Source organism: Physella acuta, unplaced genomic scaffold (genome assembly GCF_028476545.2).
Source record: "Physella acuta isolate Inbredline_101_S28 unplaced genomic scaffold, ASM2847654v3 ptg000373l, whole genome shotgun sequence".
Lineage (NCBI taxonomy): Eukaryota > Metazoa > Mollusca > Gastropoda > Physidae > Physella > Physella acuta.
This window is the reverse complement of record NW_026731892.1, coordinates 817555-840441: the sequence shown is the minus strand read 5'-3', so window position 1 is coordinate 840441 and position 22887 is coordinate 817555. Positions and strand designations below refer to the sequence as shown.

Sequence of the window (22887 nt, the reverse complement as noted above, 5' to 3'; positions counted from 1 at the left end):
TATTAGGATTGCTTTGACTGTATTTTTATCTGCAGACTAAAATCAGCTCGAGATGTAGTTAGCCGTACAGGACATTCTTTGGCTCTGGGTTGTTTGCATCGTTATGTTGGGGGCATGGGCTCTAACCAGCATCTTAATACTTCTGTCAGCATTTTGTTAGCGCTGGCACAAGATTTTAACTCGCCAGTTGTACAGGTGAGATCACAAGATTTATTGATATCAGTTCTCTTATTGTATGGTTTTTAATGAAGCTATTTTAATCTTTACTTTAAAATTTCTAGCATTTTAATATGTTTTAAGTTACCCTGTTAATCACAAAATTTATCACATTTGTTGTAAAAGTAGTAATATTTAAAATATTTGATAAAATGAAATATTTGTGCAGGTTTGGGCTTTACATGCTCTAGCCCTTATTGCTGACTCTGGAGGTCCAATGTATCGCAGTTATGTGGAGCCAACTTTGTCTTTAGTTTTACAGCTGCTCTTGTCAGTTCCACCAGCTATAATTGATGTCCATCAGTGTTTGGGTAAATGCTTATCTGCCCTCATTACCTCCATAGGGCCAGAACTAGCAGGTAGGTTTTCATGGCTTGAGACACACAAGTTGTTGATGATTACAAAGGCTAAATTTAGATTTGCTAGCTTTATGTTTTTTAAAGACAGTATAATCAGCAATGGTTTGTTTTCTATCAAGGCAACTCAAGTTCCATCGGCACAGCTCGTCTTTATTGCCAGGTGTGTTGTGCCGTCATGCAAGCTCACCCTGATTCTCTAGTTCAAGCAGAAGCTATTGCGTGTCTTCAGCAGTTGCACATGTTTGCACCAAGGCATTTAAATCTAAGCAGTCTGGTTCCTCACCTTTGTGTAAGTTTTAGAAATATGTCTGCGACATTAAAATTATTATTTTGGAAACTTTTTAATTTGTATTTTAATTACATAATGTTTAACTTTAAACTACTGAACATGAATGAATAATGCCACTGCATTTGGAGAGTTACTCAGTAGCTTAAATTTTTAAAGTAGTTTCATATTATTATTCTTTGATAAAATCAATATTTAATTAACAAAACCTTCATATGCAAATTTTATTTTCAGGAAAATCTAACCAGCTCCCACCTGCTCCTTCGTCGGGCAGCAGTTTCCTGCCTTCGTCAGTTAGCTACCAGAGAAGCGTGTGATGTCAGTTCTCTAGCACTATCCTTTGTTGGTACAGAAAAGGAGGCAAAAACTAGTTCACATATTGCTGAAGCTGGTATGTTCTCGCATATTGCTATAAGAATGGAAAAGCATGGGGAAAATGTTGTCAATCCCTAAATATATTTTAAAGTTAAGTATGTTTAGAAGATCTTCCAAGCCTTAACCCTAAGACAAGATCTACAAAATGTGTGCATTCTTTATAGGTCTTGAAGGTGTGTTGTTTGGGATGCTGGACACAGAAACAGACGGTCAACTTTTGTCTGATCTAAGAGACACTATAGATTCCCTCCTGCAATCCCTAGCTATTGCAAATCTTGGTCGGTGGCTAGCATTACTGAAAGAAGTCTTGTCAGCTTCCACAGGTATGTATGCTTTAATTACATTTGCTGTCATTTGGTATGCTACTAAAATACATGTATCAACTACTATTAATACAAGTACTTATCTTCTAGTGATTGTTTTATTCATAGATGCAACAAGTGCAGAGAATGAATTAGATGATGGTGGAGACAATGATGATGAAGAAGAGGGTGATGATATTGGTGTAACTTTTAAGGCTGCTGACCCAGACATCACTCATCCTTCTGTTGCACCAAGGTGCAGTCTTGTTTTATGATTTGTTTTGATTACTTTCTGTGTTTGTAGTTTTTGTATGTTTAGGAATTTTATTTTGTCTATAGGTGGCCAACAAGAGTGTTTGCTGTTGAATGTCTCATGAAAATAATATCCGCCTGTGAAGGAGGTGAAGGGCAATTTGATCTACAGCTTGCTAAAGAACTGAAAGAGAAAACAGGAAAAAGTGAGCTTTAAATCTAGTGATTATTTGAATCGGCATATAGGCTATTGAATAACAAATGTTTGTAGGCGGCTCTTTAGCACATGCAAGTTTATTTATTATTGACTTGTCTATTATTTCCAGACAATTTCCTAGTGCTTCATCTAAGTGATCTCATCAGAATGTCTTTTATAGCTGCCACTTCAGATAGTAATCAGTTAAGATTGGTTGGATTAGCAGCTTTGGAAGTTAGTACTTTTTAAATGATCACTTATTTTATTGTGTTCAATTTTAGAGGAAAGCTTTAAAAGTTAATGTGGCCATTAAGTATTATATAGTTCATATCTAATTAATAGCTCATATTTACTTAAATTGCTCATATTTACTTAAATAGCTCATATTTATAATTCATAGGAGGTTATCAGGCAGTTTGCATCAGTTCCAGAACCAGAGTTTCCAGGCCATGTCATCCTTGAACAGTACCAAGCACAAGTAAGGCTGGGTTGTTTGCCTATTTACATAGCTTGTATGTTGTGTTATAATCAGTGTCAGTATACATTTTGTCCAACTTTTTATTAGGTTGGAGCAGCTTTGAGACCAGCCTTCTCTCCTGATACACCCTCTGATGTTACAGCTGCTGCTTGTGAGGTATCAAAATATCTTTCACATTTTTTTTATTACTTTGTTTTTCTTTCTCTCTTGTTCTATTGTATAGTGTGGACATAACTATCAGTTGTGCATTTCTTTTGAATTACATTGGACAATGTTCTTTTTTTGACATGTCTCTCTATTGAAATAATCTATTGAAATAGTTTACCTGTTATATTATTGTTAACTGAAATCCATTTGATTTTTTAGGTCTGTAGTAAATGGATAGGCAGTGGTGTAGCTAGAGATTTGAATGACCTACGAAGAGTTCATCAGCTATTGGTCTCTTCTTTAGCTAAGTTAGGGTCTGTTAGTGGTAAGCCTAAAGCACCACTATACAATGAAAGTGCATCAACTATGGAAAAGTTGGCAGTAATACGAGCTTGGGCAGAAGTAAGTATCTGTTGTACACGTTGTTAAAAATGCAACAGCTGTTAAGTTTGAACAGATAAAGCACAACTCTCATGTTACTCTCCCTTTTTCTCAAAGGTTTACATAGTGGCAGTGGATAGAGAGTTGGAATCAAAGCAGAGAAAAACTAGACACAAGGAAGAGAGCATTGATGAAGAAGTAATAGAGGGATATGAACATGCAGGAGAAAGTTTACTTAGTCTTGTTCAACCAGAATTAGAAAACCTTAGTCGTCATTGGTTTAATGCTCTTAAAGACCATGCACTTTTATCATTACCTGCAGGTAACTAGATATTAAAATTGGTGTTACATTTTTTTTTAATTCCTTAAATTTCCATTTGATGTATAGGTTGTTTCATGAACTACCAAATGATCCAAAAAAAAATTTAAACATTCCTTGAAAAAATTGTAGATTTTTGTCTGTTATTTTGATGTCCTTTTACTATATTTGCGAAGTCAGGTGTGTTTAAATTGTTAAAAAGTTTTCTTCTTTAAAATTTCAGAATACTCCAATCAGCTGCCATCAGAAGGTGGTGCTTTTTATCACCCTGATACAGTAGAATCTGCTATACATCACTATAAGAAATCATGGCCATCAATTCTTCATGGCTTGTCCATCTGGTTAAATGACACAGGCTTCAAAGAGGCACAGATTGAGTCTACTGATGATCAAGACAATGGTAAAATATCTTTTGCAGCACAAGCAGCCAATGCTCCTGCAAACATGAGAACTAGGTCCATGAATCAGGACAGATTCTTTCTAATACTAGGTAAGAATAGACATTTGTTAGTTGTTTTTTTTTTAACTAATTCTCCACTAACCTGCCTGCAAGAAACTTACTTCAGAACACCAATCAGAGATAAACAACACCCAATAAAGTTGGATGAAGTTTGTTTAAATACTTGTATCCATTAAATAATTTTTGTAAATTCACAATACATGCATAGTCAAAATCAAATTAAGAAATATTTTTTATTTTAAGAAAATATATGTAGTTTGATGTACATGGTTTTTTTGGCACTATTAGCAGTTTTTATAATCCTGTTTTAAAAACACTGCAGATGATTTTTAAAATACTAAATTTATGCTCCATTTTAAAGTTTGCCTTTTGCACAAGTAACAAAAAAATACTACTTCACATTGGTTTGTGTTTCTACCACAAAATTGATTTTTTAAATTTCTCTGTGTTAGGCATCAGTATGGAAGCACTTTGCAATTCAGCATCTCGACTAGAGGAATCCACTGTCCGTCACTGTCTTGGTGGTTTAAAAGCCCTGCTGGGGAAAGAGTGGCCTAGGTCTCAACTTGGTAGAGATGCTACTCTGTGTAGAGAACTACTCAATGTTATGCATAGGTAGTTGCATTTGGAATTCACTAAGATTAAACCTTATTATCACAGTTTCATACCTTATATGCTACAACTTTTTGTAATTCCCAATTCAGGGTTACTCTGACAAGAGATGGAATAGATATTCATGCTCTTGCATTAGATGTTGTAAATTTGGTGGTAGCTGCAGCTAAAGAAAGTCTGGAAATACAAAAAGCAAAAACTAAAGGTATTTTCAAACTAGAATTAGAATTGATAAAATCGAAAAAAATATGTGATTGTTTTCTTATTGTTATGGTCTTGTAACCTTTACAGAAAACAAAACTGACATTTGGGGAGAAGGAGGGGAGACTGGGGAATTCCCTGCTGATACGTCCATAGTTTTTGCAACTCTTGAGGTCTGCCTCTGTGCTATAGTAAGACATATCCCTGCCCTAAACCCATCATCAACTGCTACTGGTTTTCAGCCTCCTACTCATCTAGCAAAGATGGGTACTGACACTTATGATTTAATCGCCTCGGTGATGTTCTTAATGATTGACCTTTTGGATCTTTGTTCACCTATGGGTATGCTTTAATTTTGAAATGTTCTTATAGATTTTAATTTAAAAGCTTATCTACTAATAAAATCAACTTAATATTTATAAACCACCTCAATTGAATTGATTTGTTTGCGACAGGTGCAGCTACTATCCTACCAACAGTACTCCACCTGATAACAGGCATAATGAAAGAGATGTGCTCTAGGGGAGCTGCAGCTCCATCTCTCACTATAGTTTCTACAAGTTTACAGTGCATAAAGAGAGTGTGTGATTATGATTTGACAAGAAATGAAAAACAATCTACAGAAGATGATTCTCCTGCCAAAAAGGATTGGTCAAGACTTTTACAAAGTGCAATATCTTCAATATTACAATATGCAGAAGCCGGTATGACTTTGCTAACATTTATTTACGCATTTGAAAAAACAAAATTCACTAACAATCTTAAGAAAAGTACAATTGACCTTAATTTGGAACTGATTTTAAAATTCTTGACACATTTGTAGTGAGGTTTATTATATCTCTAAGAAAACAAATATACACTAATTTACATTTCCAATATTTTATGTTTGTGCAATGGATTAAGTTTTTTTTTTTAAAGTATTCTAAATAGAAAATTGGTTTTAGTGTTTCATATTACTCCAACTATTTTACATATGGATTATCGAAGTTTGTAATATTATTTAAAAATTATGTTTTTTATAGTTTTAACTTTTTGCATGGAACAGGAAGTAATTTTGGACATCTTTAAAATGTTTTTATTTTTTCATGATAGGCTCTGATTATTCTGGGATGGATTACAGTGTATTGGTGTCTGTTCTCTCTGTCTTTGTATCATGTTGTCCAAGGGAGGTCACTGGAATTCCATCTCTGTTAAATCCAATGCTGGATGTTTACAAGCAGGCTTGGGACACTGGAAATACCCTAGTAAGTTTTTAAATAATTAGTAGTCAAATATTTAAATAATGTGTAATGTTAATAAGAAAATTTTGGGCAAATATCCAGTAATTTGATATCACATTTTTACTCCTTTAAACATTGTACTCTGTACATAACTTATTACCACTGCTGACACCATTTAGGAAAAAGTTGAAGTTGTCTGCTCATTATATTTTATCAATATTTTACCTTTTTTAATATTTTATGAATTTCTTTTTAAAAGTTATATTTAATGTGTTCTTTGTTCAATATTGCCAACTTTTGAATCATTTATTATCCAATTATTTTTAGATGAGACAAAAATGTGTGGAAGCCCTTATGTCAATCTTAAGCCAAAAGGACAAATCAGTGGCTGTGCCATTCATTCACAATATGGCTCCAAGGATTATTGAACATCTAAACTTGGTTGCAACTCAAGTTTCAAGTTCACATCAAGATCTTCAGCTTCTAACAATGGAATTAGACTGTATAGAAAAATTAGTTTCGTTAGCAGATGATAGTAAACGTAAGTTTTTTTTCACTTAAAATCATTATACGTATATAAAAATACTTACTAAAATATTTGTTCAGCTCATTAAACTTGATATTTGTTTCTTCATTAGGAATAACCATGGTAGCTTTGTATATCCCAATCCTGGTATCTTTGTTGTTGGATGAAACAACTGCAGGCAAAGCCTCTACAGAAGTATACACATTCAGTGACAAGGCCCTTGCTAGATTGACAGAGGTTGGCCGCCTATACCCAGAACATTTTAGGACTGTAATGAACATGTCCTCTCACCTCAAGCCTAGATTAGAAGCTGCTGTTAGACTCAAACAAGTGACCCAAGCTCAGGACAAAGCCAGGGTTGCAGCTAAAATAGCGCCTCAGCCTGCCAAACCAACAATTACTCTTAAAATGGACTTCAGTAATTTCAAAACGTGATAGGATGTATATACAGTTTTTATTTTGCATTTAGTAGTTAGTTATCTTAATACCTAAGAATACAGAGTCAAAAGAATATTATATTTTACTTAATTTACCCAAGATTAATTTACTACTGATTTATTATCAATATGAGAGTGTTTAATTGGACACTTCTGGCATTTTACAAATGAACTAGCCTATGATCTAAACAGTTATTATATAAAACAATTTTTTAAAATGTGCTAGAAAGTCATTTTTCATAAACATACTGGTAATATTGAAAATATTTGAAGTAAAAAATATAATAGCATTTTAGTGCTGCATGAAGATAGTTTTGTGTGATCAATTCTACAAGTGTTGCCTCGCTGTATAACATACGGTGAGATGGAGTTTGGGCTGGCTGTAAAAAAAAAGGCTCTTATTTAACCTTTTCTGATTGTGTTGTTGTTAATTGTCGAGTAAAAACTGCATTTTGATAATTTTTGTCAAATGAAATTGGGGGGGGGGGGGGGGGGTGTATTATTTATGCTAGTGAAGAGATAGAAATATAGAGCTGACACATATCTTGCTACACCACACTAAGTATTTAAACTATACTTTTGGCTTTGATATAATAGCATAATAGCAAAATTAAATTATTACTTGAAAATGTTTTTTTTTTAATTAAAAAAACCTGCATTTAGTATTGTTTCAAATCCAGTCTTAATGTAATTAGCCCAAGTGGGATGATTGTCAATTGGTAACTAACACCATGTGAATTTGAAGTACAGCTTCCTAAAAAAAATATTCCCTAAAGAAATTATGTCCTGAGTATTTTAAAAACATCACTGTCATGTATATAATTTTTGTTTACCAGTGTTGTGCATTTTTTCTGTGACTGTTCCTCAGTATAGCACATAATCTTATTTATTTGAATATTTTAAAATTTAATTATTGCATTTTTTTTGAAAATTTTATTTTACTGATATGGGTGTACATTGATTTGTTGTATGATTGAACACAATTTTATTTATTTGGTTTTGTTGTTTTTCATGTGGCACATAGATTTACTTCTCTCTTTACAGTTATCTTTTATTTTACCAAACTATTGACTGTAAGCCGTTAGTTTGGAGAAAGGTTCCTCAAACAAATTCTTGTGTTTTTTTTTATTAGAGACAACTCGTTTCTATTTACTATGCAGGGCTGCTGTGGGGTTTGTTGAAATTTTCAGTTACATGAAGCCCTTCATTTCTTGTCTGCAGGGTATTAAACATAAATTGGAATATTAGTTTACAGTCAGTGGCATGGTTTTAAAGAACGCTTTATCTGTAAAATACAAGACATAACATGTTTTTATTTTGCTTAAACTTTAAAACTAACAGTTATACAAGTAGTATTAGTTATACTACGTATATCGAATGCGGCGCAACTTTGAAAAATTCCTGTATTTGTGTTTTAGTCATAAGAAGGGGAAAAATTTGTGCTTTCTGTGAGTGATTGAGAATCTAAATTTACCTTAGGTTATATCTTGTTATTTGTGTTATGTAAATATGTAATTTACATACCCAAAACCAATATTTTACCCGTTTGTAAAAAAAATATGCAGATATAACAACAGTTTTGATGTGAACACCAAAAAAAATACCTAAAACGTTAATAAGCCATATTGTTCAAATAATAATAAACGTTTGTAATGTTGTTCCTGAAATTTTCAATGCAAACTATACATAACCCATTTTATATTGTGATTAGTGTTTAAAAATGTATATTTATTCCTTGTATAGTGTTACTGTTTGTTACTATCTTGTATTGAAAATTATTTTACAGTATATATGTATTTAAAAACTAATTACAAAAAAATAACTTTTCTAGAACAGAATTATTGATCTTTAAGATGTCTTATTAGTATAATGAATTGACATGTATAGTAGTGTGCTGGATACCCAACATGTTGTGATTAGCAATCTTAGGTCACAGTTTTTAAAATTTGATGGCATACTTAAAAGATCAATGGTCTTACAACTAATCAATACATTTAATGAATCTTTTAATTAGATGAAAAGTTATTAAATTTTTGTTATACCTCTAGTATTCATGAAAATTATTGGTTGATAGGGTAAAGACATTCTAAATTTAATGCTTTTTTTTCAAAGGAGCAATAATTTCGCTAAGCAAAATGGTTTATATGAAAGATTTATTTCAGCCAAAACGTGAAAATAATGCTTAAGCTAGTAAGTTACAACAGATTATAAACTCAAATGTACAGATCCATTGGACCAAGTCATTTCACTTACAATGCAAGGTTTTAAGAATACCACACAAATTGTGTGTTGCTATTTGTGTAATTTGCTGATTATTGTATGCCGTGATTAATTATTAAAGAAGCTTTACAGTGTTTTGTTTTTACTGTGTCCTTTCATAAGACAGATTATAAGATTTATTTACTTGACACTGTACTGATAATTGGTAGAGGCTACTTGTTCAATGTGACACAGACAGAAGTCTATGGTGTAGGAAGCTTATTGTAATTGTTAATCCAAAGCATTTTTGACAATCAATTAAAATTTTAAAGATTATCTATAGAAAAATCTGCTTTGTAGTAGGCGTTAATTAATGCTTTCCTTTGAGACCACAACCCCATATGTTCTGTGAACAAGCATGTATTAAGTATCTGATCTCCGTTGTTTTTTTTTTTTTTGTTTTTTTTTAAATGTGGACTGCTTTTTTGACACCAGCCAATCTGAAATAACCATATCGTGCAAATATAAAATTTAACAGGGCATATCTATCTATATTCGTAAATGAAAGTCTGTGGGTTTGTCCTTTATGCATTACTACACCTTGCATCTGATTGCCGGGAAATTTTGGGAAGTTGATTAGAATATTCCTGAGAAGGTTTCTACGGTTAGAAAAAATTAATTTCATTATTTTATGCCAACATGGGCAGCATCTTTTGGAGGATAACTAAACCTAGATTATTTTGCAAAACATAAACTTGGTTGTTCCCATTTGTCCATAAAAATTACTGTCAAAGTAAAATGAATGTGTGGCTGGCAATATAGATCTAGATCTAATCTAGAATTATGTGACAAATGCTCTTTTTTCTTCTGAGAAGACAAACTGGAGTGAAAATTCCTTAGAATATGCTTTATGAGAATATATATCAATTCTCAAGGTCTTTGAGAAATTGAAAAAAGGGTGGAATATAATATAAAGCACTAATTATCTGTTCTCTTTATACACTCTCGCGTAGAAAAGTTATGTAAGATCAGAGGCGTAGCGGGGGGTGCGGAACGCACCGGGTGACACCATTTAGGGGCGTGACACCAAGGCAAAAAATAGCAAAATATATATAGAAAAACTTGGGGGGGGGTGCAAATCGAAAATTTGAAAGTTTGTCCCCAGGAACGGTCACTACGCCGCCTCGGGGGGGGGGGGGGGGGGTGAGAAATCTGAAATAGCGAAAAGTATTTCATTCCGGTTACCGGTAATCACTTAAAATTTGACAGAATCAAGAGTATACCTACGTATGAAATTTCGTCAACCTCACTAAAGCGGTACTCGCGTTATCTTGTTTTCACAGACAGACAGAAGGTTAAAAAAACGTCAAAATTTGTCAAAATCTTGACTTAGATTTTTGCCCGATTACTAGATCTAGAATGCAAATTACATTCAATAAGGTGGTTATTTAAATCTAGAATGCAAAGTACATTCAATAAGGTGGTTATTTAAAACGGTGAAAACTGTCAATATCTGTTTAGCACGATTCCAATACTTCCCCTATAACGAGAAAGCACTAAAAACCGCACACACACACACAAATATACTAACAAATATAATCAAATACCATTGTCTAATTTTTTATATGGTCGCCTCGTCTACATTGTAAACAATATGTGGTCGACATTGTAAACAATATGTGGTCGCCAAGGCGTCATTTGCAGTGTTTTTTCCAGACTTTTTTCTCCGGGAGGCGGTCAACATTTTCCGGGGGGCGGACACTAGTACAGAGGCGTAGCGACCCTTTCCGGCGCCCGGGGACAAACTTTCAATTTGGCGTCGTCCCCCCTCAAACTTTCGATTTCCACCGCCCCCCCCCCCTCTCAAACTTTCGGTTTGCACCCCCCCCCCCCTCCTCAAACTGCAAAAATGCAGCTAAAATGACATTTTACTTAGTTTTTATAACCCATTTTGGCGCCCCCTAAGGTCGGCGCCCGGGGACATATGTACCCCCCTGCCCCCCATCGCTACGCCTCTGCACTAGTAAAAGTATATGTTTACTATACAAATTCCATCTCCCCCCCCCCCCGAAGAGATGCCCCGAAGAAACTGGTTATTTGTCTATAATTTGTAGAAAACGAATTGAACTAGTGTAGTTGTGTTAGTGCATATACGCCTATCGCTCAGATGGGTTTTTTTTTTTTTAGAGAATCCTACAAAATTCTGTCATTGTTTGCTCGTGCATGTGGGGGGGGGGGGGGCGCTTAGAAATAAAGAAATCATTAAAGCTATTTAGGCCTATGATGGTGGTCTGAAGCCCGATATCTCTGACCTAATGCTGTTACATTTTTCTTACACTAGTTACAGCTGGGAAAACGTGTTCCATATGATTGAGCGCCAACCCAACGATAAAGGAAAGAGGTTTCTCGCAGTGTTTCTTCCAGACTTTTTTCTCCGGGAGGGGGGGGGGGGCGGTAGACTTTCTTCGGGGGGGGGGGGGAGAGAGACACTGTTAAAAGTATATATTTTCTATATAAATTATATAAATTTCATTTCGTTCGGGGGGGGGGGGGGGTGTAGAATTTTTTCGAAGAGATGCCTGGAAGAAACTCTGGTTTCGCGAGGTGAGGAGGACGGGGGTACAGACCGCACCAGATGCCATCATTTAAAGGTTAAAACCAAAGCAAAATATAGCAAAATTTACAGATGATTGAGGCTTTTGACAGTTCAATTAATAATTAATTACCTCAACATACTTAACTTTCAAATATTTTTTAGGAATTGACATTTTCCCCATGCAATAATTTACACACAATGCTTCAGCAATATGTGAATTAGTTTTAGAACGAAAATACACCGTCAACCAAAGATAATTTGGGTGACACCACATTGTAAAATTACAAATCAACATATCATTCGATGATTGGACGCGACTGCTAAGTAGCTTTTGAATACTAAATCTATTTTTAACGGCCTCCGAGTGTGAAAGTATCGTGGGGTGACACTAGTAAAACAATAATTGCAAGTTTGATTGTGCACGTTCGCTTCAGTAATTTCGCCATATGTCGATACTCTTACGTTAGTTTTTGTACTGATTTGTAATTCACGATTTGTGATGTGATTAATGGTCTATTTTTCTATTCATTAAAAAAAATATGTCTGACAGTAGGCCTATGTCTGTTTAAACATTAAACAATTTAACTTATAGAGTCCTTGCAAACACGTGACCTAAATCACGTGATACCTACGCCCGCCGCCACAGTGGTGTACACCAGACGTAAACACAATCAGCTGTTCGTCAGCGCTGGACGTGTTCACCGTATGTAAAGAATCGCGCCGCGGAAAAGGAAAAATACGTTTAAAAACTTGAACTCTTAGGAATTGAAGATCCTTATACAGTTATTGACAGTTTCGTGGATAATATAAATATGTGGCCGAAATTTCTAAATAAAAATACTGTTAGTAATACCGTTTGCGTTTAGAGTTTAAGTAGACGAATCTGATCAAATGCAGTAATATATTATAGGTTATCTACTGTAGCAAACGTGAGACCACTTAACTCCTACAAAACCCACACTACAACGACTAATATAATCCATGGGTAATAACCAATCTGGGTAGCATGTTATACAATTTAAGACCCTTATAATCCAGCAGGGAAGTGATCAGACACATTAACACTGACGTTCAACCCTCATGATGGCTGCCCCCACCTGTATCTAGCCCACAATAAAACCAAAGAGGAGTCTGCCCTGCCCTCCCCTGAAAATGTCTCACCTCCGTGATACCCAGCCCCACAGAGATAGTATTTCTTATATAATTTTGACCCTCAGGGCCCAGCAGGGAGAACAAAGGGGAAAGTCCCACTACTCTCCCTCAACATTTCTCACCTCGATGTCATGTTATGTCATTTATAGCACACATGGCTTATCAGGGGAAAGCATTAAGGCAGATTAGGCCTAGTTAGTATCATCCCTGTTTACATCCAACAATTTTAACTCTGGACAGCTACACACTAGTATACTAGCTACACACTAGGTGCCTACTGTAAACTACTAGACTGTAGGCCCTATGTACACCTGCAATTGTATCAATTGTAGACTGGGTCCATTGTTATTATTCTAAACCATCTCGCTTATAATGTTTCTAGCTTGATTTGTTTCTTTTATAAACAGTGGATTAAAAAAATTAGCCTAATCATTAACCAAATAATAATAATGTGGTTATTTGTTGTTGGCTGGTATGATCTAGATTGTACTACTACTTCACAACTACTAGGCTACAAAAACTTACTAGACCAATTACTAGATATGAATTTGAATTTAATTAAACTAGTCCAGTATCAGATACATATTGCTGTAAAAAGACAACAAATTAGGTAGGCCTTAGTAATTTATTAAAGCCTTCTACTACAATAATATCAACTACATGCTTGTATAAAGTTTTTACAATTAAATTTAAGTAGCAGATTCTAGATCTAAGTCTAGTCATACAATCTATTTTAATTTCAGAAAATATCGTTTGCTAAAAAAATGTTTAGATTATAGAGCGAGATTTTAGATCTTAGAGACAATTAAATGCTTTAGTAGGCCTACTATGACTACTTTTGATTTATTATGGGTGTATTTTGAATCGGATGTAGATCTAAATTTTGTAATTAAATTTAAGTAAAGAAGTAGATTCTAGATTCTATGTCATCCTAAATCCAGAATCTAGATCTGTGGACCGAATTTTGTTTACGCCATGTTTAGAGCTAGATTCTAGATCTAGATATTAAAACACTATTAGATCTTATTATTCTTATTATTACTTTTGACTTTGTCTTTTACTATTAGTATTTGTGAAGGTCGAGCATATTTGTTTTATTAATAGTTATCTTTTATAATTAAAATGAAGTTTATTATTTTACTATCCTTACATGAAACAAAGAATCGAGAACTGCATTTGATCAGATTCGTCTACTTAATCTCTAAACGCAAACAGTGTTACTAACAGTATTTTTATTTAGAAATTTCGGCCACATATTTATATTATCCACAAAACTGTCAATAACTGTATAAGGATCTTCAATTCCTAAGAGTTCAAGTTTTTTAACGTATTTTTCCTTTTCCGCGGCGCGAATCTTTACATACGGTTTAACACGTCCAGCGCTGGTGAACACGTCCAGCGCTGGTGAACAGCTGATTGTGTCTACGTCTGGTGTACACCACTGTGGCGGCGGGCGTAGGTATCACGAACGGACGTGACGTCATATGAAAGGACTCTATATATAGGCTAATAAGGGCTTAATGATAATGTGTTGCACGTTATAAATATTGTTTTATATCATAATTGAATGCAAAACATCCCCCACTTACACGTATGACACACACATATATTTTTAATAAAATTTTTATTTTATTGGTTGGGGGGGGGGGTGACACTGAAGTGCCGCACTAGGTGACACCCCACCTTGTGACGCCTCGGATAAATTCATTTTTATAGGTATATAATTATTACTTTGAAAAAAAAATTTTAAAAATTTTAAATCTTTTAAAATTCGAACTTGAATATGTTCACAAATTAAAATTCTTTTTGGCTCGTTCATCTGATTAAGTATTCTGATTAAGTCCAAAGGCTGCAACGACATTTTGCAATTTCCAGTTATCCCTGTTTATTTAACCAACACAACCAGGTTCCATAATATAGACTAATATAATCACTAAAAGCAACGACGAATTATTGCTAAGAAACCTCTTTAAAATTATTGGGCCTTTAAGAAAAGAAAGGTGGTAGGGAAATATGAAAGAGAACAACACCGGGCGACCAGCCTTCATTCTATCTTTTGTTCTGTAGATCTAGGACCTACATATTTTACGTTTTTTAATTTTACCTACCATATGACTGAGATGGCATTGCTAAAAAAATTATAACTAAATATCCTGTTGTTAATGTTTAATTGATATTAATATAGTTTATTGTTTTCTGAATTAAACAAAAATCATATTTGATGCTGTACAAATTGATTATAGCTTGAAATCAATTTTTAATACCAAATCTCGAAAGGTTATACGTGACGTCACTATAATGGTCAATGTATAGTAATGGCGGCGGACACAGAAAAACAGTGGACTATTCGCGAAGATGGGTGTCTGAATGTTGATATTAACACAAATAATATTACCTACAACTCCTCTTTAAACTCTGTAATTCTGTCATGTAAAGATCATACCATAACAGTTATAGATGCCCTTTCTGGTGCTTTTCTACAAAAATCGGACCTCTCTGGTAAGGAACAGGTCTAGAATCTCTCTGTTAGACAAAAATAAAAACAAAATAAAAAATACTAAAATAGTTAAAAATAGGCCTGGATCTACTGATCTAGGTTCTAAATATTTATATATTTTTCCTCACGCTTTATCTGTAAATAAATAGATCTGTTGGGGTTAGGTCTTAACTATTACAGGTTAAGATATATTCCTGTGATGTCATATTTGCTAGAAAAAGCAACTGTGGACATTGGTTAAATTTTGAGTGAAATCCCCAGTCACAGTCAGTCATCAGCCTCACTCTGACTCACCAGTCCTGATGATTAGTGAAGATATTGCGTTGGGTTATACAGTTATGTTATATACCTAGATCTAGAATCTAGATCAAGGTAATCTCACAATATTATAGTGTCGGAAATCATCCGATCCAGTAATGTTTGTTGAGTTTCGTTAACATTCGTTACTGTAAACCATAGTTTAATTGACTGTTGAAATGAAATTAAAGTCAAGTGCGTTAAATTATTGTTTTAACTTAATTTAAAGTTTAATATACAGAAAATTAGTAACAATTAGTAGATCTAAATACTATTATTACTATTAGTATTAATAAAGGTGTGTGTAGTGTGTAGTAATTGTTTTTTAAGAAACACAGAAAACACAGAGGATTTGCCCCAACATGATCTAGATTCTAGATCTAATAAAATAAGACAATTAGATTTACTAAAGTTAAAAGTAGTAAGGAGGACTAGAACAATGTTTAGTAGCAGCAATAATTAACATATAGGCCCTACACTTAAAATAATTAGAAATACAAAATTACTGGTTTTTTTTTTACTGCTGTTCCATTCCGAATAATAACCCACGCTATATCACGATTTTACCTAGATCAATTATGAATTGATTAGTCACAGACCAGGCACATTGCTCACTTAATATAGTTAAGTAAGAGATCATCATTCAAGATCGCTTGGCTTAAAATTTGAAAATGGATAAAAAAATTTTTTTTTTTTAAATGTATTAAAAAACTTACAGTTTTATGACATTTGAATGTAAACAGCGCAGGTCAACATGTGTCAAACCATGAGTGGTTTGATATGTTCTGATGAACTAAATAACATTTTCTTGACAACAAAACTGGAAGATAACAATTTTGTCAAAATAATGACCTTTTTAAGATTATGTTAAAATTTGGTGCATTGAGTACATATTGATTCTAGAGTTTTCTAGAATAATTAAATTGTACAGGCATGTTGAAACAATGACCATAATTCGCCATGTAGTGTGTATTAAGTCATCTAAGGCCAATACCACTGGATTTTTTTGTTTGTTTTGGTAAATACCGACAGTCACATCATACTTCATTGCTTTAAATTTACTGATTAACTTTAATTTATTTTTAGTTCAAGAAGGGGATAGGGTGGCATTGAACATTATTAAGCTGATTTTTGCTTGCAATGCTAAGATAGAAAAAAGATTGCTGAAATTGTGATAGAAACATAAATAATTGCTGATTAAAACGTACATGTTATTTTACCCTTATATTTACTTTTTTACTTACAATAGTCATTTGATAGCATTAAGCCTACAAAAGTGCTGTATAAAGTAGTTTTGACCAAACCTTTAAGCTTAGAATGAAATAACCTTGTCAAATAGTAGCTTGGGCCGGGCAAAAAGCACCAGTGACATTTTTTAATATCACATTTTATGTATGGGCTGTCCAGACATGCCTACCGTCCCGCCAAAAGCGGAAAACTTCCGCTTTTTTACAAAAAATCATGTCCTTTACCGCCATCCCGTTTGCGGCTTAGTTTGTCCCTTTTTAAAAAAAAAAAATTTAATAAAGAAAAGTAATAAATCGAATTGTAGAAAAGGCAGTAATGTAACTTATAACTACTATTTTATGAAAAACTTAGTAAGAAGTAACTAGGTAGATCTATGTCTTAACTCTTAACTTATGTTTTATATTACACACAAAGCCTTCAGCATTTGTTGTTCATATAGCCTAGAACATAGCAAGTCAGGAATAATCAAATCAATTATGATTATTGTTATGTCAAACAAATCTATGGTTTTTATTGGGGGGGGGGGTCGGGTCTTAGGTTGCTCTGACAGTCTCAGAACAATATATTGGTCGACCAAGGCACTGAGATTTAAGACACTTCATTAGGTTAATTTTTAAATATAGCCCATTTTTACTAGCCGAAACTTAGTTCACAATGTCTTTTAGTATGGTAAACAGGTTAAATTGTTCTGGTTTAAAAAGAATTATTTTTAGTGGGGTAAGTTAGAAACTAGGCCAAACTAACTTAATTGTTGTGTGATTGATTTTAATAAAATATTATCTTCTGAGGGTGTTTTTTTTTCATAATTAAATTATTTTTAACAGGTCACAAATGTGATGTTGTAAAGTGTGTTTATTTAGCTGAAAAAGACAAGACTGTTTACTGTGATGGTAGTGCAATAGGTGTGAGAGGAGATCTACAAGGAATCTTACTTCTAGATACAGCACTTCAGACTCCTATAACTAAATCTGAAGATACTGTTAAGATAGAGATTCCATTAGTTGAGGTGAATATACATCACATTTATATTTAAAATAGTTTAATTTTGCATGGATATCATGTATTACTTTGGATCTTGAAGTTAAAAAGGTAAACATTGCATCATAAGAAAAGCTCTCAGGTTTCTTTCTTAATTACGTTATTCCAGTATTATTTCTTTGATATTTTTATTAATGTATTCATTATAATTAAATGCTGCAGGCAGTACAACTGAGGAAAACTTTATTGTCAACTGACCTTAGCAACAAAGAATATATAGATGATTTTACTAAGGAATTAAATCATGGCATTGAAAAAGCCCACGATGCAACTCAAGGAAATCACAAAACTGCCAAGGTAAGCAGATTGCAAATAATATAGCTCAGTTGAATTTGTATGGTTATTTTTATATAAAGATCTAGCAAATTAAGCTTAGTCTCAAATTAAGCTTTTAACTGATATTTAAGTATTTTTAGCATTATTTAAAAAATATGAGTTATAAAAAAATGGATTGTAAACCTACTTATTTAAATATATGTACCAAATAGATATATTTGCTTAAGTAATAATTGAGGCAACTAAGCAATTTATGATAACCTTTAAAAATGGTACTTTAAGAATCAAATTTTAAAACAATGCTGGAAGGTGTGTGTCAAAGTGTCCTTGCATATTTCACAAATGTGAACTATTATACATTTTAGGCTTTGCCCACATTTTCCAACTTGAATGCATATTGCTATGTTTTTTTTTGGTCATGGGTATTTTTTTAATCCAAAAAACTTTCACCACTATGAATTATAATAAAAGGAGAGGAGCTTATTGAGATTTAATTTCTTTTGTAAAAATATTCACTGCCAATATTTTGACTAAATATTTCTCTGCTACATAGTGGTCAACAGTTTGTCTACAAATGCAGCATGTGGCTATCAAGTCAATTTGCTCAGCTCTTATGGAAGAACTCACAAAAACCAATCAAACTGGTCAGGGTTTTCCAGTGGCATCTGCTATTGTGGATAGGCTGGGATTTTTGCTGCCTTTCAGCAGGGTAGAAATCATGAAGGAACCAGTCAACAGATCATTGATGTACAGTGAGGCAGCAAGACGTGAGACTTTTGCCAACTGGCCACATATGAATTACAAGTATGATTTCTTTCTGTTTCTACCATTTATTTACTATTATAATATATTTTTTAAATCTAGTTTGTTGTGGTTTTACTAAATTTCATCCTGACAATTTTTTTAAAAATTCATAAATACAAGTAAAGCTTTTTTTTTTTTTTGGATTAGATCTTCTAAATACAGAATAATAGTTGTATATCTTTTCAATAGGGCTGAACTGCTTACTGTAATTAAGTCACAATTATTCCTTCAAAATTAGAAATACTTTGTATAATTTAGCATGAGTTACTTCTTAGAAATATTAAAAGGACACTTGTAGCTGCATTTTTTAAACAATTTTATTTTCTTATCAGATGGGCCCTTCCAGAGCCAATGGCCCAAGCTGGGTTTTTTCACCACCCTAATTTACATGGAGATGATCGTGCAATGTGCTTTACATGCAATGTTTGCCTTGTTTGTTGGGAGCCAACTGATGAACCTTGGTATGTTGCACTTTTTATTTTTGATTTCCAAAATATACAATATATGCTCTTTAATATTGCTCTACCATAATCTTAGTACTGAGAAATAAATCTTTTTTTTTGTAACATCTTTAGGTCAGAACATGAACGGCACTCACAGTCATGTCCATATATTAAAGGCGATTATACCCAGAATGTACCTCTAACTGTTACATATGCCACACAACCAGCTCAGTTTCATGGGGATTCTCAACAGGTGTGTTGATATCATTAAGATTAGTTTTAAAATGTTGAAAATAGTGAACTTGGTCCTAGATCCTTTGATTTGAAATTCAAATTTTAAATGACATTATTCTCTTGTTTATTCTAAGTTTTTGTTGGAACAAATTTTTTAAACAAATATTTAGTTAGCTTGAAGGAATAATGCTCTTGACTATTACTAAAAATAATTCAACATTGGTTTTTTGACTTAAGCAAGTTCACCAGATGGACATGTCATGTATTTAAAATAAAAACAATCTATACCTTATATAAATGTTCCTCTACAAATTTTTTTCTGTCAACAGAAAATTTCTTGTCTAAGTACAACATTTAATGAAGACTTTATTGCTACATCAACAAGAGATGGGAACATTGTTGTTTGGGACATAAGTCATATTCTCAAGGTAAATAGCTACAGCTATACAAAATTATGTTCAGAGAAAATTGGAACTAAAAATGTCCTATTGTCTATTAGATCCCACACCAAACTCAAGTCACATTTGTGTATAATATTAAACTTAGCCCTAATCCTAACCCTAAGGGTTACATTGTTATTTTCAGTTTTATCTGCTAAAACAATATTTATATATATCTATTATAAAAAGTTTTTAATTACAAAGAACACAATATGTAGCTATTTAAATTAAATTGTTAATGGTTTTACAGTATTACTAATGTTATTTAAGTATGGAAGCAACATTATTTAATGTGTTTCATTTTTTTTTTACAAAGTTAAAGTATAACCTTTTAAAAATCTAACCTGTGAAATATACATATATATAATTATTTTGTCCAGAAACATTGCCAGCTTGATATTGATCTTACAAATACCCTAGTTGCTTTGAAGACAGGACTACAAATAGAACGGGTACAAACACATCAAAGTTCAGCTTCAGGGTGAGTAGCGTTAAAAAAAATGTTATCAAATTTGAATAATATAGTTACTACAAAAAGTTGTTTTTAAAATTATAAAAATAAAAAAACAAAATACATTTTGAAATATCATTTTCAGTATACATTCGCTTAAGTCATATTTTTTCATGTTGTGAGTACACTAGAGAAAAATGAATTTTATAAATTTATTTCTGTCAGAACCGGACACAAAGTAAAAAACAAACAAAAAAAAACAGGTTAATGTATGACTTAAGTGTTTGTGCCATAACATAGAAGTATGTGTGTACTTATAAATCTCAAATGCTAGCTCAAACACTAAAAAACTAACTTAGGCAGTATTGATATGATCATGATGAGATGCGGTTACATGTTCTTATTTATGTATCATCAGGAAAGACATGGATGACAAAAAATCATCAGATGATGAGGTTGCAAATGATACTCTGCTCCATGAGAAACACAAGGGAGGTAAGCTAATAGAGGATCTAATGTTGCTTTATTTAGTTTTTAATATTATAAATACACAATAGTATGACCGTGCAACAAAATAATATGTTAGTTTGAAATGCCTGGTTTAAACATATAAAATTTTTTTAAGCCTATTAACATGGTTGATAGTATTGATTTTTTAAAAATAGTTCTCTGTGTTTTGGTAATAGGAAATCTTTCTTTTTTTTTTGTAGGGTGAGCACATTGTTCTTAAGTATAAGAAATGTTACACTACTTAATGATTTTAATTTTTCTTTCCAGTAACAAACAGTTTTTAATCAATTGCATATTTTTGTTCTCTCTGTGATTCAGATAATCAGACAACTATTGGACCACACAGACCATCCGATGATTTATGTGTAACTTCATTATGTATAGCTGATGAAACAAAGTGGAAAGATGAATTAGCCTCTCCAAATCCTTCCAAACCTTCTTCTGTAAATGATGCTCAACTTTCTCTTATATGTGGAGTGACACTTAGACAAACTAAAACTCTTCAGTCAGAGGAAGCCAATTCACATACAGAAGGCTGCTGTAGCAATATGACTGTGCAACTGATGAATGAAGTAAATGAAGCTGTCAGTAGTGAGACATCTATATCCAGACTTATAACAGATGGACATTATAATACAGAATTTTATATGCCTGAAAGTCATTTAGTTCCATATATTGTTGTTGTTTCATTAATTGAAGAGGCTCATTCTTCAAGTCTGGCTAGCCCATCTAAGAAAAAAGCATCGCCAAGAAATGGTAAACCATCAACTAGCAAGGAAAATCTCTCAGCTTCCTTCAACACATTGGCAAACAACACAGATGAATGGGTGCTCAATCCTTGGGAAGACACGCTAGATTCAGACTGCCAGATTGTAGGCTTTACCCCAGCTCCTGAAAAAAATTCAGGTCCATTCTCTAGTACATTTTCAGTCAATCTTCCACCAGAGGAGAAACATATAAAAAATATAAATCAATCTAGTTTACCGAATGGACCTAGTAACCCCTGTGATAGTGTTGATGCATTTCAAGAGCCTTACTCTTCTATAAAATCATTTACTTTTGCAGATTCTGAGCCCACAGGTTCAATAAAATTACAAGGATTATCCTCCTATACAAGCTATACCAGTGATTCTAGTGCTGATTCTTTCATTAATACTAATAGCTCACATAAAAAGGAAACGCCTAAAATTTCAGGAACTGTCATACAATGTGTGGAAATCCCTCTATATTTCCAGAAAGAGCAAATAGAAGTTCAGTCCATTTTGCCCTCTGTTGATAAGCAACATGTGATAGTTATTCTTTCTACAAAAACAAACTTCCTAGAAATTTCAGGACTTAGTTACTCTGCTGAAACAAATGTATCAGCATCAAGTAGGGCAAATAGCTCTACAGACAGTTATTGTGGTGGTGGCATTCTTGTGTATAAGTTGAAAAGTGATAACAATAGGATTATTCTTGAAGATGAACCTTTGGTGGTTTATAAAGTTAATTGTCCCAAGGATGTTATCAAAAGTACTTTTTTGCTACCTATGGAAGTAGAAGACCAGGTAAATATTCCACTTTACCACTTTCTAAATGTTTATTATTAATTAACTGGGGGAATTTTTATACTGGTGTCTGATAATGGAATCTTCTTTAAAAAAGGGGTGTTATGTCACTGGTCGTTAACTAAATACACACATGGTCCTACCATATGCCTAACCTCAATTTCTAACCATAAAATGAGTTGATTACAATACTACTAACAACCCAACACACATATTTTATGGAAGAGTCTATTATCGGACATCTGTATCTAAAAATCATCCAATTAACCTTTTACTGTTTTAGTTATCATTCATTTTGTCGAATTCATATTCACAATCACCTTGGGGGTGTTATTACTTAGCTTTTGAGATGTACTGACATGTGAGATTTTCTGTATTGTAAATTACA

General features: G+C 33.1%; 2 protein-coding genes across 5 annotated transcripts in view; both read left to right on the top strand.

Moving 5' to 3' along the window:
* The window catches only part of LOC131941786 (HEAT repeat-containing protein 5B), a 29625-nt gene extending 22374 nt beyond the window's left edge, over nucleotides 1-7251 (top strand). For both annotated transcript variants that reach the window (XM_059301295.1, XM_059301294.1), the window contains 20 exons: nucleotides 36-195; nucleotides 386-575; nucleotides 695-864; nucleotides 1096-1252; nucleotides 1401-1559; nucleotides 1668-1794; nucleotides 1878-1996; nucleotides 2117-2220; nucleotides 2387-2464; nucleotides 2552-2620; nucleotides 2831-3013; nucleotides 3110-3314; nucleotides 3535-3801; nucleotides 4224-4386; nucleotides 4476-4588; nucleotides 4675-4926; nucleotides 5040-5288; nucleotides 5677-5828; nucleotides 6132-6345; nucleotides 6443-7251. In XM_059301295.1, the coding sequence (XP_059157278.1) occupies nucleotides 36-195; nucleotides 386-575; nucleotides 695-864; nucleotides 1096-1252; nucleotides 1401-1559; nucleotides 1668-1794; nucleotides 1878-1996; nucleotides 2117-2220; nucleotides 2387-2464; nucleotides 2552-2620; nucleotides 2831-3013; nucleotides 3110-3314; nucleotides 3535-3801; nucleotides 4224-4386; nucleotides 4476-4588; nucleotides 4675-4926; nucleotides 5040-5288; nucleotides 5677-5828; nucleotides 6132-6345; nucleotides 6443-6765 (3454 nt within the window). In that variant the 3' untranslated portion in view covers nucleotides 6766-7251. The remainder of the gene's footprint in view (nucleotides 1-35; nucleotides 196-385; nucleotides 576-694; nucleotides 865-1095; nucleotides 1253-1400; nucleotides 1560-1667; nucleotides 1795-1877; nucleotides 1997-2116; nucleotides 2221-2386; nucleotides 2465-2551; nucleotides 2621-2830; nucleotides 3014-3109; nucleotides 3315-3534; nucleotides 3802-4223; nucleotides 4387-4475; nucleotides 4589-4674; nucleotides 4927-5039; nucleotides 5289-5676; nucleotides 5829-6131; nucleotides 6346-6442) is intronic.
* A 7624-nt stretch (nucleotides 7252-14875) lies between these two features.
* Nucleotides 14876-22887, top strand: part of LOC131941783 (baculoviral IAP repeat-containing protein 6) — a 33978-nt gene continuing 25966 nt past the window's right edge. For 2 of the 3 annotated variants that reach the window (XM_059301288.1, XM_059301287.1), the window contains exons 1-10: nucleotides 14877-15213; nucleotides 17581-17762; nucleotides 17957-18091; nucleotides 18624-18874; nucleotides 19207-19335; nucleotides 19450-19570; nucleotides 19881-19979; nucleotides 20372-20472; nucleotides 20861-20937; nucleotides 21271-22499. In XM_059301288.1, coding sequence (XP_059157271.1) covers nucleotides 15030-15213; nucleotides 17581-17762; nucleotides 17957-18091; nucleotides 18624-18874; nucleotides 19207-19335; nucleotides 19450-19570; nucleotides 19881-19979; nucleotides 20372-20472; nucleotides 20861-20937; nucleotides 21271-22499 — 2508 coding nt within the window. In that variant the 5' untranslated portion in view covers nucleotides 14877-15029. Of the gene's footprint in view, nucleotides 15214-17580; nucleotides 17763-17956; nucleotides 18092-18623; nucleotides 18875-19206; nucleotides 19336-19449; nucleotides 19571-19880; nucleotides 19980-20371; nucleotides 20473-20860; nucleotides 20938-21270; nucleotides 22500-22887 lie in introns of all 3 variants that reach the window. The other variant, XM_059301289.1, reaches the window with a different exon arrangement.